Source organism: Diceros bicornis, chromosome 38 (genome assembly GCF_020826845.1).
Source record: "Diceros bicornis minor isolate mBicDic1 chromosome 38, mDicBic1.mat.cur, whole genome shotgun sequence".
Taxonomy (NCBI): domain Eukaryota; kingdom Metazoa; phylum Chordata; class Mammalia; order Perissodactyla; family Rhinocerotidae; genus Diceros; species Diceros bicornis.
This window is the reverse complement of record NC_080777.1, coordinates 6575684-6589803: the sequence shown is the minus strand read 5'-3', so window position 1 is coordinate 6589803 and position 14120 is coordinate 6575684. Positions and strand designations below refer to the sequence as shown.

Genomic DNA, 14120 nt, shown 5'->3' with positions numbered 1-14120 from the left:
TACGAAGTTGGGGGGGAGACATGCTTAGCTGTGTTTTTCACACCTGGCATAGGCTTGGGAAAAACAAGGAGCATGGACGAATGACTATATAAAATGCCCTGAATTTTTTATCCCTTTTATAGGCACTACTAGACATATACCTACTAGACGACGTTACTGAAGCAAGCAAACATTCTGTTGTATCCTTTAAAATTTTATGAAATAATTCATATATTGCCAAAATAGTAAAATTTCATAGTAGTAGGAACCTTACACATCTAATCCAATCTCTGTTTCACATTTTAATTTTTCTAAAAGGAAAGGTTCTTAACCCAGGATCTGTTGGTTGGATTCAGATGGTCTGTGCTTAACCTGAAACTATGCAAAATTTTGTTTGATGTTTATTTTTCTAGGGATAAGGTCCATGGCTTTCATCAGATTCTTAAATGTGTCCAAGACACTCCCAAAGTTAAGAACAGCTGCTCTAAAACATTGCTGGCAAGTGATCATTCTCATTGAGGTTAACTTATGTGCTGAGTGAATATGAATACCTTATAAGTTAGCTTAATATTAACTTAGGCATTGTGTTTGAGCCCTGTGGTCTTTGAAATAAGATTTTTGTACTAATATCGGTTTCTTAGTCTAAAAATGCATAGTTCTATTTATAACTTTTAAGATAACATGATGTATTTGCCTAAGCTGCCAGGTTTTGGTGGATAAATGGAATTTTGTCTATAGCTTTGTTTCTTCAATTTGTTAAGCTACTGACTTCATGAAGAATTTTTGCTTTAGTCCCTCTCCTTTGTGGTGGTACTTACTCTTGAGAATGAATGAAATTGGTTGTGGTACTCACTGTACCCACACTTGATAAAGCTGTACTGCCGTAGCTGGATGTTCGTAATGGCTTTCTGAACTGAAGGAGTCTCGCAGGCCTCTGTTTTGCTACATTCTATTGCTACCTATTGCAAATATGTATATACGTAGGAGTTTTTCTTTTTGTTTATTGTCCTTAATCTTCTTTTTTAAAGACCATTTATTTGCTACTTGATATTATGTATTCTTTTCCAAACAAAACGGATACTTCCATTGAATCATTTCCAACTGCTTTTGCCATTTCTTGGGGTCAGGTTAAACTTATTCAAGGGTTTTGGCTGATAGATCATAATGACTATGAGGTAAGTGGGCTAGTTCACTTAGGGTGTAAGCTTTTATAAACTATTAGAATTTTAGAAAAAATACATAACTGGATTAAATTTGATATTAAAGATATGATATAGTCTACTTCTAGAGGTAATTTAAGGACTCAGTTTAATTAATACCTTCACCAAGCACTATCTTAGGCATTAAGAATACAAAGATAAAACAGTTCAAACCCTGGGTTCTTTGCTATCTAAAGAAGGAAACAAACAAGTAAACAATTCCTAATAGTGCAAATATGGTGGTTGTTATGTTAGAGATATGTTTGGTGTGTTGGGGGATCGTAGAAGGCAGAATTTGGCATTGATGTATGACACTGGTAATGGAAAGATGTTATATAATAGCTTAACGAGGTCTCAAAAGTATGAGACTTTTGATAAGTCTTTTATTTAAAAGAAAATATACCATGGATTAAAGTAGCTCTTTTCTGCTTATATTTAAACTGGTTTTATCTTGATTTTTGTGACTTAAGTGTTGCCTGTCTTTTTAAAGGTTAGCTACTTTGTCTAAATGCAAAGCATCATATTTGTGTTTACCAATTTTCATGTCATTTTTGCAGAGTGGTTTGGATCTTCTGTTTCACCCAGCTACTGCAAAACCTGTGTCATGGCAACATTCAAAGATTATTCAGGCCTTCGTGAGTCAGGGTGAGCACCGACAAGCCCTCAGATACATTCAAACAATGAAGCCAACAGTGTCCAGTGGTAGTGATATTATCCTTCACCTCACTGTTTTGCTTTTTAATAGGTAAGTACATATCTTGAAAGTACTAGAGTCAGCCTCTGGATCAGTCAGCCTCTTGATCATATATGTTAATAAAACAGAATTGATGAAAAAGTAGCAATATATGATGTTTTGCTTTGGTTGCAATACATAATATCCTTATGATTCTTCATCTTTCAACATTAGGAAAAATGTAAAACACCTTTTATCTAGAATAAAATGAATAAGAAGTACTTTGCATGAAGGGGGAACCAAACTGAGGTTTAAAATTATATCTGTTGCTAATGGACAATGTTGATAGTCTCCTGCATGGACAGTTGAGGTTTGAGTATGCTGGAAAGGAGCCAGAAATGTAGAGGAAGAATGAAGTCATGTTGAGTTTATAAATTATATTCCTTGAGAGTGTATTCCAGTCATGGTACTCTGATATTTTTGTTAATATTGGTTGCTTGGGTATTGCAATTCTTTGCATTTGATTTTTGTCATTGCGTCCTCATAGAAAATCTTAAAGCATTGTCCAAATAAGAAAGCGTCGGGTTCCGTATCTTAATAAATACTTTAACCAGATTTGAGCAGGTGATATCTTTATATATTTTCTTCCCTTTGCAGTATGTTAGTGTTCTCTGATCAGTATGATATATTTGCCATTTATATTATAGCAATACTTATATTGCTGTAATTATCATATTCGTCATATGTATTGTAACTGTGACAAGATAAGTGGCATGATTGGAAATATAGTGGTCTGGTTATTGGTTTTCTTGTTAACTAAATTAGTTGGGGAAATTGCTTGGAGCTGAAATTTCTTACTAGATTATAACTTTATTTTATAAAACTCATCGGGCCGGCCCCGTGGCTTAGCGGTTAAGTGCGCGCGCTCCGCTGCTGGCGGGCCGGCTTCGGATCCCGGGTGCGCACCGACGCACCGCTTCATAGCCGCGTCCCACATACAGCAACTGGAGGGATGTGCAGCTATGACATACAACTATCTACTGGGGCTTTGGGGGAAAAAATAAATAAATAAAATTATATACAACTCATATTGATTTTTTTCAATCCTGTTGGTCCTTTTTTTTTTTTTTTATTGATGTTTTAATGGTTTCTAACATTGTGAAATTTTGGGTTGTACATTTTTGTTTGTCCATCACCACATATATGACTCCCTTCACCCCTTGTGCCCACCCCCCACCCCCCACCCCCACTGCCCTGGTAACCACAGTCCAGTTTTCTCTGTCCATGTGTTGGTTTATATTCCACATATGAGTGAGATCATACAGTGTTTGTCTTTCTCTTTCTGGCTTATTTCACTTAACATAATACCCTCCAGGCCCATCCATGTTGTTGCAAATGGGACGATTTTGTCTTTTTTTATGGCTGAGTAGTATTCCATTGTATATATATACCACATTTTCTTAATCCAATCGTCAGTCGAGGGACACTTAGGTTGCCTCCACTTCTTGGCTATGGTGAATAATGCTGCAATGAACATAGGGGTGCATAAGCCTCTTTGGATTGTTGATTTCAGGTGCGTTGGATAGATTCCCAGTAGTGGGATGGCTGGATCATAGGGCATGTCTATTTTTAATTCTTTGAGGAATCTCCATACCGTTTTCCATAGAGGCTGCACCAATTTGCATTCCCACCAGCTGTGTGTGAGGGTTCCTGTTTCTCCACATCCTCTCCAACATTTGTTGTTTTTTGTCTTGGTGATTATAGCCATTCTAACGGGCGTGAGGTGGTATCTTAGTGTTCTTTTGATTTGCATTTCCCTGATGATTAGTGATGTTGAGCATCTTTTCATGTGCCTATTGGCCATCTGTATATCTTCCTTGGAGAAGTGTCTGTTCATTTCCTCTGCCCATTTTTTGATCGGGTTGTTTGTTTTTTTGTTGTTCAGTTGTGTGAGTTCTTTATACATTATGGAGATCAACCCCTTGTCAGATGTATGTTTTGCAAATATTCTCTCCCAGCTGGTTGGTTGTCTGTTCATCTTGATTCTGGTTTCATTTGTCTTATAAAAGCTCTTTAATCTGATAAAGTCCCACTTGTTTATTTTTTCTTTAGTTTCCCTAGTCTGGGTAGGCATGTCATCCAAAAAGATTCCTTTAAAACCAATGTCAAATAGTGTGTTGCCTATATTTTCTTCTATGAGTTTTATAGTTTCAGGTCTCACCTTCAGGTCTTTGATCCATTTTGAGTTAATTTTTGTGAATGGCGATAGCACATGGTCCACTTTCATTCTTTTGCATGTGGCTGTCCAGTTTTCCCAACACCATTTATTGAAGAGACTTTCCTTTCTCCATTGCATGTTCTTAGCACCTTTGTCGAAAATTAGCTGTCCGTATATGTGTGGTTTTATTTCTGGGCTTTCAATTCTGTTCCATTGATCTGTGTGTCTGTTTTTGTACCAGTACCATGCTGTTTTGATTACTATTGCTTTGTAGTATGTTTTGAAGTCAGGAATTGTGATGCCTCCTGCTTTGTTCTTTTTCTTTAGGATTTCTTTAGCTATTCGGGGTCTTTTGTTGCCCCATATAAATTTTAGTATTCTTTTTTCTATTTCTGTGAAGAATGTCATTGGGATTCTGATTGGGATTGCATTGAATCTGTAGATTGCTTTAGGTAATATAGACATTTTAACTATGTTTATTCTTCCAATCCACGTGCATGGGATATCTTTCCATTTCTTTATGTCATCGTGGATTTCCCTCAGTAATGTCTTGTAGTTCTCATTGTATAGGTCCTTCACCTCCTTGGTAAGATTTATTCCTAGGTATTTTATTCTTTTTTTTTTTTTTTTTTTGTGAGGAGATCAGCCCTGAGCTAACATCCGCCAATCCTCCTCTTTTTTTTTTGCTGAGGAAGACGGCCCTGGGCTAACATCGGTGCCCATCTTCCTCCACTTTATATGGGACGCCGCCACAGCATGGCTTACCAAGCAGTACGTCTGTGCGCGCCCGGGATCCGAACCAGCGAACCCCGGGCCGCCGCAGCGGAGCGCGCGCACCGCTTGCGCCACCGGGCCGGCCCCGGTATTTTATTCTTTTTGATGCAATTGTAAATGGTATTATCTTTTTGAGCTCTCTTTCTGTTAGTTCATTATTAGCATATAGAAATGCAACTGATTTTTGTAGATTGATTTTGTACCCTGCAACTTTGCCGTAGTTGTTGATTGTTTCTAACAGTTTTCCAACAGATTCTTTAGGGTTTTCTATATATACAATCATGTCATCTGCAAATAGTGAGAGTTTCACTTCTTCGTTACCTATTTGGATTCCTTTTATTCCTTTTTCTTGCCTAATTGCTCTGGCCAAAACCTCCAGTACTATGTTGAACAGGAGTGGTGAGAGTGCGCAGCCCTGCCTCGTTCCTGTTCTCAGAGGAATGGCTTTCAGTCTTTCCCCGTTGAGTATGATGTTAGCTGTGGGTTTGTCATATATGGCCTTTATTATGTTGAGGTACTTTCCTTCTATTCCCATTTTATTGAGAGTTTTTATCATAAATGGATGTTGTATCTTGTCAGATGCCTTCTCTGCGTCTATTGAGACGATCATGTGGTTTTTATTCTTTGTTTTGTTGATGTGATGTATCACGTTGATGGATTTGCGGATGTTGAACCATCCCTGCGTCTCTGGTATAAATCCCACTTGATCATGGTGTATGATCTTTTTAATATATTGTTGTATTCGGTTTGCCAATATTTCGTTGAGGATTTTTGCATCAATGTTCATCAGCGATATTGGCCTGTAATTTTCTTTCTTTGTATTGTCTTTGTCTGGTTTTGGTATCAGGGTGATGTTGGCCTCATAGAATGATTCAGGAAGTGTTCCATCTTCCTCTATTTTTTGGAATAGTTTGAGGAGGATGGGTATTAAATCTTCTTTGAATTTTTGGTAAAATTCACTGGAGAAGCCATCTGGTCCTGGACTTTCATTTTTTGGGAGGTTTTTGATTACTATTTCAATCTCTTTACTTGTGATTGATCTATTCAGATTCTCCATTTCTTCTTGGTTCAATTTTGGGAGGTTGTATAAGTCTAAGAATTTATCCATTTCTTCCAGATTGTCCAATTTGTTGGCACATAATTTCTCATAGTATTCTCTTATAATCCTCTGTATTTCCATGGTATCCGTTGTAATTTCTCCTCTTTCATTTCTAATTTTATTTACTTGAGCCTTTTCTCTTTTTTTCTTAGTAAGCCTGGCTAAGGGTTTGTCTATTTTGTTTATCTTCTCGAAGAACCAACTCTTTGTTTCATTAATCCTTTCTGCTGTTTTTTTGGTCTCAATATCATTTATTTCTGCTCTGATTTTTATTATTTCTCTCCTTCTGCTGGCTTTGGGCTTTGTTTGTTCTTCTTTTTCTGGTTCTGTTAGGTGTAATTTAAGGTTGCCTATTAGGGCTTTTTCTTGTTTGTTAAGGTGGGCTTGTATCGCTATGAGTTTCCCTCTCAGGACCGCTTTTGCTGCATCCCATATGGTTTGATATGGCATGTTATCATTTTCGTTTGTTTCCAGATAGTTTTTGATTTCTCCTTTAATTTCATCAATGATCCACTGGTTGTTCAGTAGCATGTTGTTTAATCTCCACATTTTTGTCACTTTCCCAGTTTTTTTTCCCTGGTTCATTTCCAGTTTCATAGCCTTATGGTCTGAAAAGATGCTTGTTATGATTTCAATCTTCTTAAATTTATTGAGGCTTGCTTTGTTTCCCAACATATGGTCTATCCTAGAGAATGTTCCATGCGTGCTTGAGAAGAATGTGTAGTCAGGTGTTTTTGGGTGCAGGGCTCTGTATATGTCTACTAGGTCCATCTCGTCCAGTTTTTCATTTAAGTCTAATATTTCTTTATTAACTTTTTGTCTGGATGATCTATCCATTGCTGTAAGTGGGGTGTTAAGATCCCCTACTATTATTGTGTTGTTGTTGATTTCTCCTTTTAGGTTTGTTAATAGTTGTTTTATGTACATTGGTGCTCCTATGTTGGGTGCATATATATTTATAAGTGATATGTCTTCTTGATGGAGTGTCCCTTTTATCATTATATATTTCCCTTCTTTGTCTTTCTTAACCTGTTTTATCTTGAAGTCTACTTTGTCTGATATGAGTATGGCAACACCTGCTTTCTTTTGTTTGCCATTAGCTTGGAGTATTGTCTTCCATCCTTTCACTCTGAGCCTGTGCTTGTCTTTAGTGCTGAGATGTGTTTCCTGAAGGCAGCATATTGTTGGGTCTTGCTTTTTAATCCATCCTGCCACTCTGTATCTTTTGATTGGAGAGTTCAATCCATTTACATTTAGGGTAATTATTGAAATATGAAATATGCTGTTTTGTCACTTATTTTCTGGTTCTTTTGCATTTCCTTTGTTTCTTGTCCCATTTGTTTTGGACTGCCAATTCAGTTTGGTTGTTCTGTCTTATGATTCTTCTAGTTTTCTCTTTGTTTATCATATGTGGTTTTGCTTTGATTATTTGTTTAGTGGTTACCTTGAGGTTTGGGCAAAAAATCTTGTGTATGAGATAGTCCATTATCTGATAGCCTCCTATTTCCTTATACTAAGTCAATTCAGTCACTTTCCTCTTCCCCTTCTAAGTTGCTCTTGTTATACCTTATTCTATCTTGTGTTGTGGCTGTGTGTTTACAGTGATGAGGTTAAATTTATTTTTGGTGAATTTCTTCCTTTGATCTTTGAGTTTAGTATTTAAGTGGTTGCTAACCTATTCCAGTAAAGATCTACTATTTCTCTGATTTTGTCTACCTACTTTTCTCCTTCCTCCAAGCTTTGTGTTCCCTTTCTCTTCTTGTTTTCAGGCCTGAGGGCCTTCTTGAGTATTTCTTGTAGTGGGGGTCTCGTGGCCATGAACTCCCTTAGCTTTTGTTTATCTGGGAGAGTTACTATTTCTCCATCATATTTGAAGGATATTTTTGCTGAATAGAGTATTCTTGGCTGAAAGTTTTTGTCTTTTAGTATTTTGAATATATCATTCCAGTCTCTTCTAGCCTGTAAAGTTTCTGTTGAGAAATCCGCTGAGAGCCTGATGGGAGTTCCTGTGGCTCCTCTGAGTCCTCTGTACAGGAGTTTCCCACTGGCTGAGAGAGCCCGAAGAGCTACAGTTTCCCGCCGAGGGCCGCCCCTCCCCCCTCTCTGGGAGCCGTGTGGACCGGGATCGCTGATCTGATGGGGAGGGAGCGGAGTTCTCCTTACCTCTCCCCACTTCCTCCGGGGGCCCAGCACGTTCTGCTCTCAGATGTGCAGCAGTGTGGATCCCTCCGCTCTAGCTTTTCACTGTCTGGGATTCCGTTGTTGGTCTGTGGCTGTTGCTTTTGATGTATCTTGTGGGGGAAGAATTCACGGGAAAGCTCACTCCGCCATGATGCTGACGTCACTCTTCTATTGGTCATTTTTATGTTTTTAGAAATTGGTGACTTTAGTCACCCCAAATTGTGATTTATGAACCAAACAGCACTTCACTGTCAACACTCTGAAAGTTAAGTTTCTCTTTGGTTAAGCAGACTGTATTTCTGAGGGGAGAGACTTGAATTTCCAGGTTTCAGACAGAAGGAAAGTTCTGCAGTTTAATAATAGGTCGGTTAGACATGTAGAATCTTACAATGTCCTCAAAAGTAATGAATTAGAAAGTACTTGTTGAAATAATTTGGTTAGCAAAAGTGTTTGGTTAGCTGAATAAATCTAGAATGAATATAAGAACAAAAAGAAATTTAAAGAAGCTACAGGTGATAAATGTTTAATGAATGGGTTAAGAGTCCTAGTACTGGGCAGGCAAGCAGCCTGTAATTTTTTTTCGGTTGCGTAGAAGCTCACTCTTTGTGCCTTTAAAGAGGTGGTAGTTGGTCACTAATGCCACAGCAGAAGAGCAGAGTTGGAACATTGAAAACAACACCTTTGAAAGCTTGCTGATTTTTTTCTCTTTTTGATTCCATTGTCCTTTGATTCATCCATAGCGTGTTTCTCTGATTTGCTGTATTCTCATTTCCTCTCTCTTAGCCATAGCAAACATTATGAAATAATGTTTACACTAATACAGAAGTTATATAATGTAATTTTATACCTTATTTCTCTTAAGTACAGTAAAGCTTCAATTATCCAGTCCCCAGAAAACTAACACCATTAAGTGTCCTATACAGTGAGTGCAGAGATAAGAACCAAGGGCCATTCAGAATGCCATTTGTGAGATAGCGTGTGTTCAGATTCAATAAATGTTTAAAATAATTACTGGTCCTATAAGTAGAGACTTGGATGTTTTTAAAGAGTCAGAGGACACAGTTAAGACAAGTGAAGGTGATGTGGGTTTTTTGTTTTTTAATTGGGGTATAATTGACATACAACATTATATGAGTTTCAAGTGTACAACATGATTCAATATTTGTATATATTGCAAAATGATCACCACAGTCAGTCTAGTTAACATTTGTCACCATACATAGTTAACAGAATTTTTTTTTTCTTGTCATGAGAACTTTTTTTTTTTTTTGGTAGGGAAGATTGGCCCAGAGCTAACATCTGTTGCCAATCCTCCTCTTTTTGCCTGAAGAAGATTGTTGCTAAGCTAACACCTATGCCAATCTTTCTCTCCTTTATATACGGGAAGCCGCTGCCGCATGGCTTGATGAGCAATGTGTAGGTCCACGCCCAGGATCCGAACCCGTGGACCCCAGACCACCAGAGCAGAGCGCACGAACTTAACCACTGCGCCCTGGGCCAGCCCTTGTGATGAGAACTTTTAAGATTTATTCTCCTAGCAACTTTCAAATATGCCATACAGTATTATTAACTGTAGTTACCATGCTGTACATTACATCCCATGACTTATTTCTTTTGTAACTGTAAGGTTGTACCTTTTGATTCCCTTCACCCATTTCACCTTTCCCCCCACCCCCTGCCCCTGGCAACCACCAGTCTGTTCTCTGTATCTATGGTATTGGTTTTTTTGTTTTTGATTTTTAGATTCCACATATAAATAAGATCATGTAGTATTTGCCTTTCTCTGACTTATTTCACTTAGCATAATACCCTCAAGGTCCATCCGTATTGTCATAAATGGCAATATTTCATTCTTTTTTATGGCTGAGTAATATTCAAGGTGATGGTTTTTATTGCAAGTAAGAAAACAACGTGGGAGAAAGCTGTTTTAGTCTTTGAACTGATAATTTTGCAGAAAGGCAGCCGTGTTTTGTTGCCTAGAAGGTCACGAGGCTGCATATTTTACACTCCGCTTTTATCAGAAAGAAGTCAATGACAAGAAAACAAGTTGATTTACAGGGACTTATTTAAGAGAGTAAGGTTCTAGGGTACGTCTTATGTTCAGTACATGATGACCTAATTTCCCCAAATACTTGCATCCCTAATCGAGCAGAGTGATAAACCACAGTGGCCTTGACCCATTGGAAAAGGCTGAGCTTGGGAAGTTGGAACTAAAAGTGTGAGAGGTCAGGCTACACAGTGGTCTTTCCAACACCCAGGTGCTGTGATTACATAATGGTAGTTAAAATGGCTCAAAAAGTTTTGCTATTTCAACTATCAGAACACTAACCCCCTCTCTGAACTCATCTTATGCCAGATAAGTGAGGTGTTGCTTGGTTTTTGAGTCGTTCTTTCATTTATATCAGTGATGATATTGGAATAGCCACTGCTTGTAGCAAAGATGTTAAGAGCGCACAGTCTTTGGACTGAAATAGATTTGAATATAAACCTAAACTTTGCCATGTTCTAAAATACAATCAAAAGCAGTTTAGTTATCGTCTTTGAGCCTGAGTTTCCTCGTTGGTAAAATGGAGTTAATAATGCCCACCTTGCAAAATTTTAGGGTTAAATGGTTCAAGCACTCTTATGGTTGCTGGCAAGTAGTAAATCATTAGTAAATGGTGATAATGATTGATGATTTTTTTAAAAGTCAACCATCATTATCATCGTTTATTATACCTTCCAACCTCACTTCTAACTCTAGCCTCTGTAACCTCTTCTTTATTAAGATCATCTTTCTCCTTCTCTGAAACCTTTCTGCTGGTAGCTTATCAATTGTACGAGCTGTGTTTATGGACGTACCATCACAGATATGGCTTGTCAAATAGGTGACTTACAAATTAATCATGATGCGCAGTACAATGATAGGTGAGAAGTAAATAAAGGCTTTAGACTTTCAGCTGTTAACATTGAGTGTTCAGTCTTAGTATCATAAAAGTACGATAGAGCTGGAAAACCCTTTTGTATAGGTGTAATCGTTATGTCTTGATTCTTTCCACTTTTCTGTGCGTTTATTCCACTGTACTTTTTAACTCAAACTGGGTGATTTCTCATTTTTGGCCTTTTATCTTTATTACTAATATAGAAATATAAATCTAAATGGTCTGCCTATTGCTTTGGCATCATCCCACAATTTTAATTATCTTTCTCTTCTGAGTATTTTTAAAATCCCGTTATGATTCTTTTCTCTTCCTATTAGTTATTTAGGAGTTTTCATTTACAAATGAGGGTTTAAAAAATTACCTTATTGTTTCTTACTTAATTGCATTGTGATCACATAATGTGATCAATGTCCTTTAAAATTTAGTTGACTTCTTTTATTCGCTGGTAAGTAGTCAGTGTATTCCTCATTTATTACATGAGGTCTCAAATATATTTGTCTAAAAGATCAAGTTTGCTCATTGTGTGATTTTAATCTTTTAATCGTTAATGATTTTTTTTTTGTAATCTGCTTAATAAGTTACTAAAAAAGATGTGCCGTTTGCCTACTGTATGATGGATGTGTCCATGTCTCATAATACTGCCAACTTTTTGTATTTTGAATATTAGGTATATAAGAGTTTAAAATTGTTCTTCTTTTATGACTTTAACCTTTTATTATTATAGAGTAACCTTCTTCATCATGAGTAACTATTAATGTAGCTGTACCAGCATTCTGTTATTTATGGTTATCTTTTTACTTATATTCTGGTCACTGGAAATCAGTAGTCTCTTGTTTACCTGTCTGGAGTTTCTTTTTTTATTGTGGTATCCGTGATACATTTCAAAAGATTGTTTATATTCAGTCTAGCATTTTTAGAGAGTTTGTCACAGGAATGTTTTTCAGGCTGTCTTCTCTGCTGTATTGCCTAGAACCCCTGTATATTCCTATTGAAGTGACTTTTACTGACAACATGCTAGTCTAGCCTTTTATCAATTGAAATAATTTTCTTATTGCTCTTCCTAGCATCACGACTTTCTACTATAGGAAGCAGGAGAATAGTGGGAATTTGGGGACTTATTTTAAAATTTATGTAAGTGTTGACAGTGGAGCAGCTATTTCTTGAAATTGGCAGGAACTGTGGAGGAAACTGACTCTTGCTATGGGGGAAATTGACTGGGGAAAAACTTTATCATTTGTCTTTTGCTTTCGTTATACTCTACTGTTACCACATTAGTATTTGCTGAGTCATAAATAAATTCATGTTACCCCTGCTAGTATATCTGCTCAACTGGGAATGATATCCTACTTTAAAGTGGAAAACTTTTTAAAAATATATCCATGAGCTGTAGGAGGAGGGTCAAAAATTGTTTTGTTTTTTGAATAGTAAGATATTCATACAAAAGGTATAAAAAGATGCAGTGAATTCCCTGCCTCCTAAGCTTCCTCTCAGTACCCAGTCTATGCTAATAATTTCTAGTATATCCTTCCTAAGATGTTCTGGACATACGTAAGCAAATGCACATAACACTCCCTCCGGCCCCGCTTTAAAAATACAAACAGCATACTATACATCTTTCTGTTATGTACTTTTTTCACTAATTTAGTTTGGAGTTCATTTCATAATAGTACATAGAAAGCTTCCTTGTTTTTAACTATTGCACAGTAGTTCATTGTGTGGATGTACCAGTATTTATTTAACTGGCTCCCTTAATAAACATTTAGGTTGTTTTCAATCTTTTGCTGTTTTAAACACTGCTATGAGTAACCACATGTTTTTTGCACAAGTGCAAATTTATGAGAGAAAATCCTAGAAGTGGAATTACTAGATGAAAGGATATTTGCAGTTGTAATTTTGATAGATATGGCATATTGTCCTTCATGAGTTTTATACCAATTTAACCCCCATTACTTTATGCTATGCCCTTTAGTTGGATGTTTATCCATCTGGTAGGTGAAAATGGTAATATTAATGTATTTGGGCTCACTATCATAATAAGAGAATGCATCTTTTCATAAAGAGCTATTTCTTCTTTATGGCCTGCCTATTGTTTTTCTGTGCATTGTTGAGATTATTCTTACTGCTTTGTTAGAGCTCTTTATATATTAGGGATATTAACCCTTTGAGATTTTTTTTCCTCTTTGGTTTATCTTTGTCTTTTTACTTTGCTTTGAATGGATTTTGCTATGCTGAAAATTATTGTTGTGAAGTCAGAATTATCACTTATTTTTGTTTATGACTTTTGTGTTTTTTTTTTACTTCAATATTTTTTTTTAATTCTCTCATGGTTTCTACTACCACTTTTATGGTTTTTTTATCATTTAAATTTTTGATCCATCTGAAATTTATTTTGGTATGAGCACATTTAAAAGAAGATTCCAGTTTACACAAAAATAGAATAGTACAATGAAGGTTCCATACACCCATCCTAAATCAGATTAAATAGATATCAAGCTTTTGTTATACCTGCTTCATCTATTTCTTTTTTTTTTTTTTATCATTTTATTTATTTTTCCCCCAAAGCCCCAGTAGATAGTTGTATGTCATAGCTGCACATCCTTCTAGTTGCTGTATGTGGGACACGGCCTCAGCATGGCCGGAGAAGCAGTGCATCGGTGCATGCCCGGGATCCGAACCCGGGCCACCAGCAGCAGAGCGCGCACACTTAATCGCTAAGCCACTGGGCCGGCCCTCATCTATTTCTTTATATGGTTTTTGAAATTAATGGTGAGGTGTTCATTTAGCCTCATTATCTGTTTTCCTTTCTATAAAATGTTGTGCTCATTCTAATGTTACCAGATTTTCGATTTAGGAAAAAAAATTACCCCTCTAAGACACTCAGGTTATAACAACCACACTGTCATGCCTGTCCTGGTAGAAAGAGAAATGCAAGGCAATTTCAGATGTAGATTTTTAGGGGAATACCCGTAAACGTTTTACTTATTTGAGTTGTTGGCCCTTATAAGTCCTGTGGCATATGTTGAAATATTCTAGTCCCAAAACAATAAAATTAACAGATGGCCCTGACCTGCCAGCA

The 14120-nt window shown here is 36.8% G+C and overlaps 1 protein-coding gene across 3 annotated transcripts in view; it reads left to right on the top strand.

Annotated features, from left to right (window-relative positions):
- The window catches only part of AHCTF1 (AT-hook containing transcription factor 1), a 97353-nt gene that overhangs the window by 54060 nt on the left and 29173 nt on the right, over positions 1-14120 (top strand). For all 3 annotated transcript variants that reach the window (XM_058533580.1, XM_058533578.1, XM_058533579.1), the window contains 3 exons: positions 123-179; positions 1008-1154; positions 1736-1923. In XM_058533580.1, coding sequence (XP_058389563.1) covers positions 123-179; positions 1008-1154; positions 1736-1923 — 392 coding nt within the window. The remainder of the gene's footprint in view (positions 1-122; positions 180-1007; positions 1155-1735; positions 1924-14120) is intronic.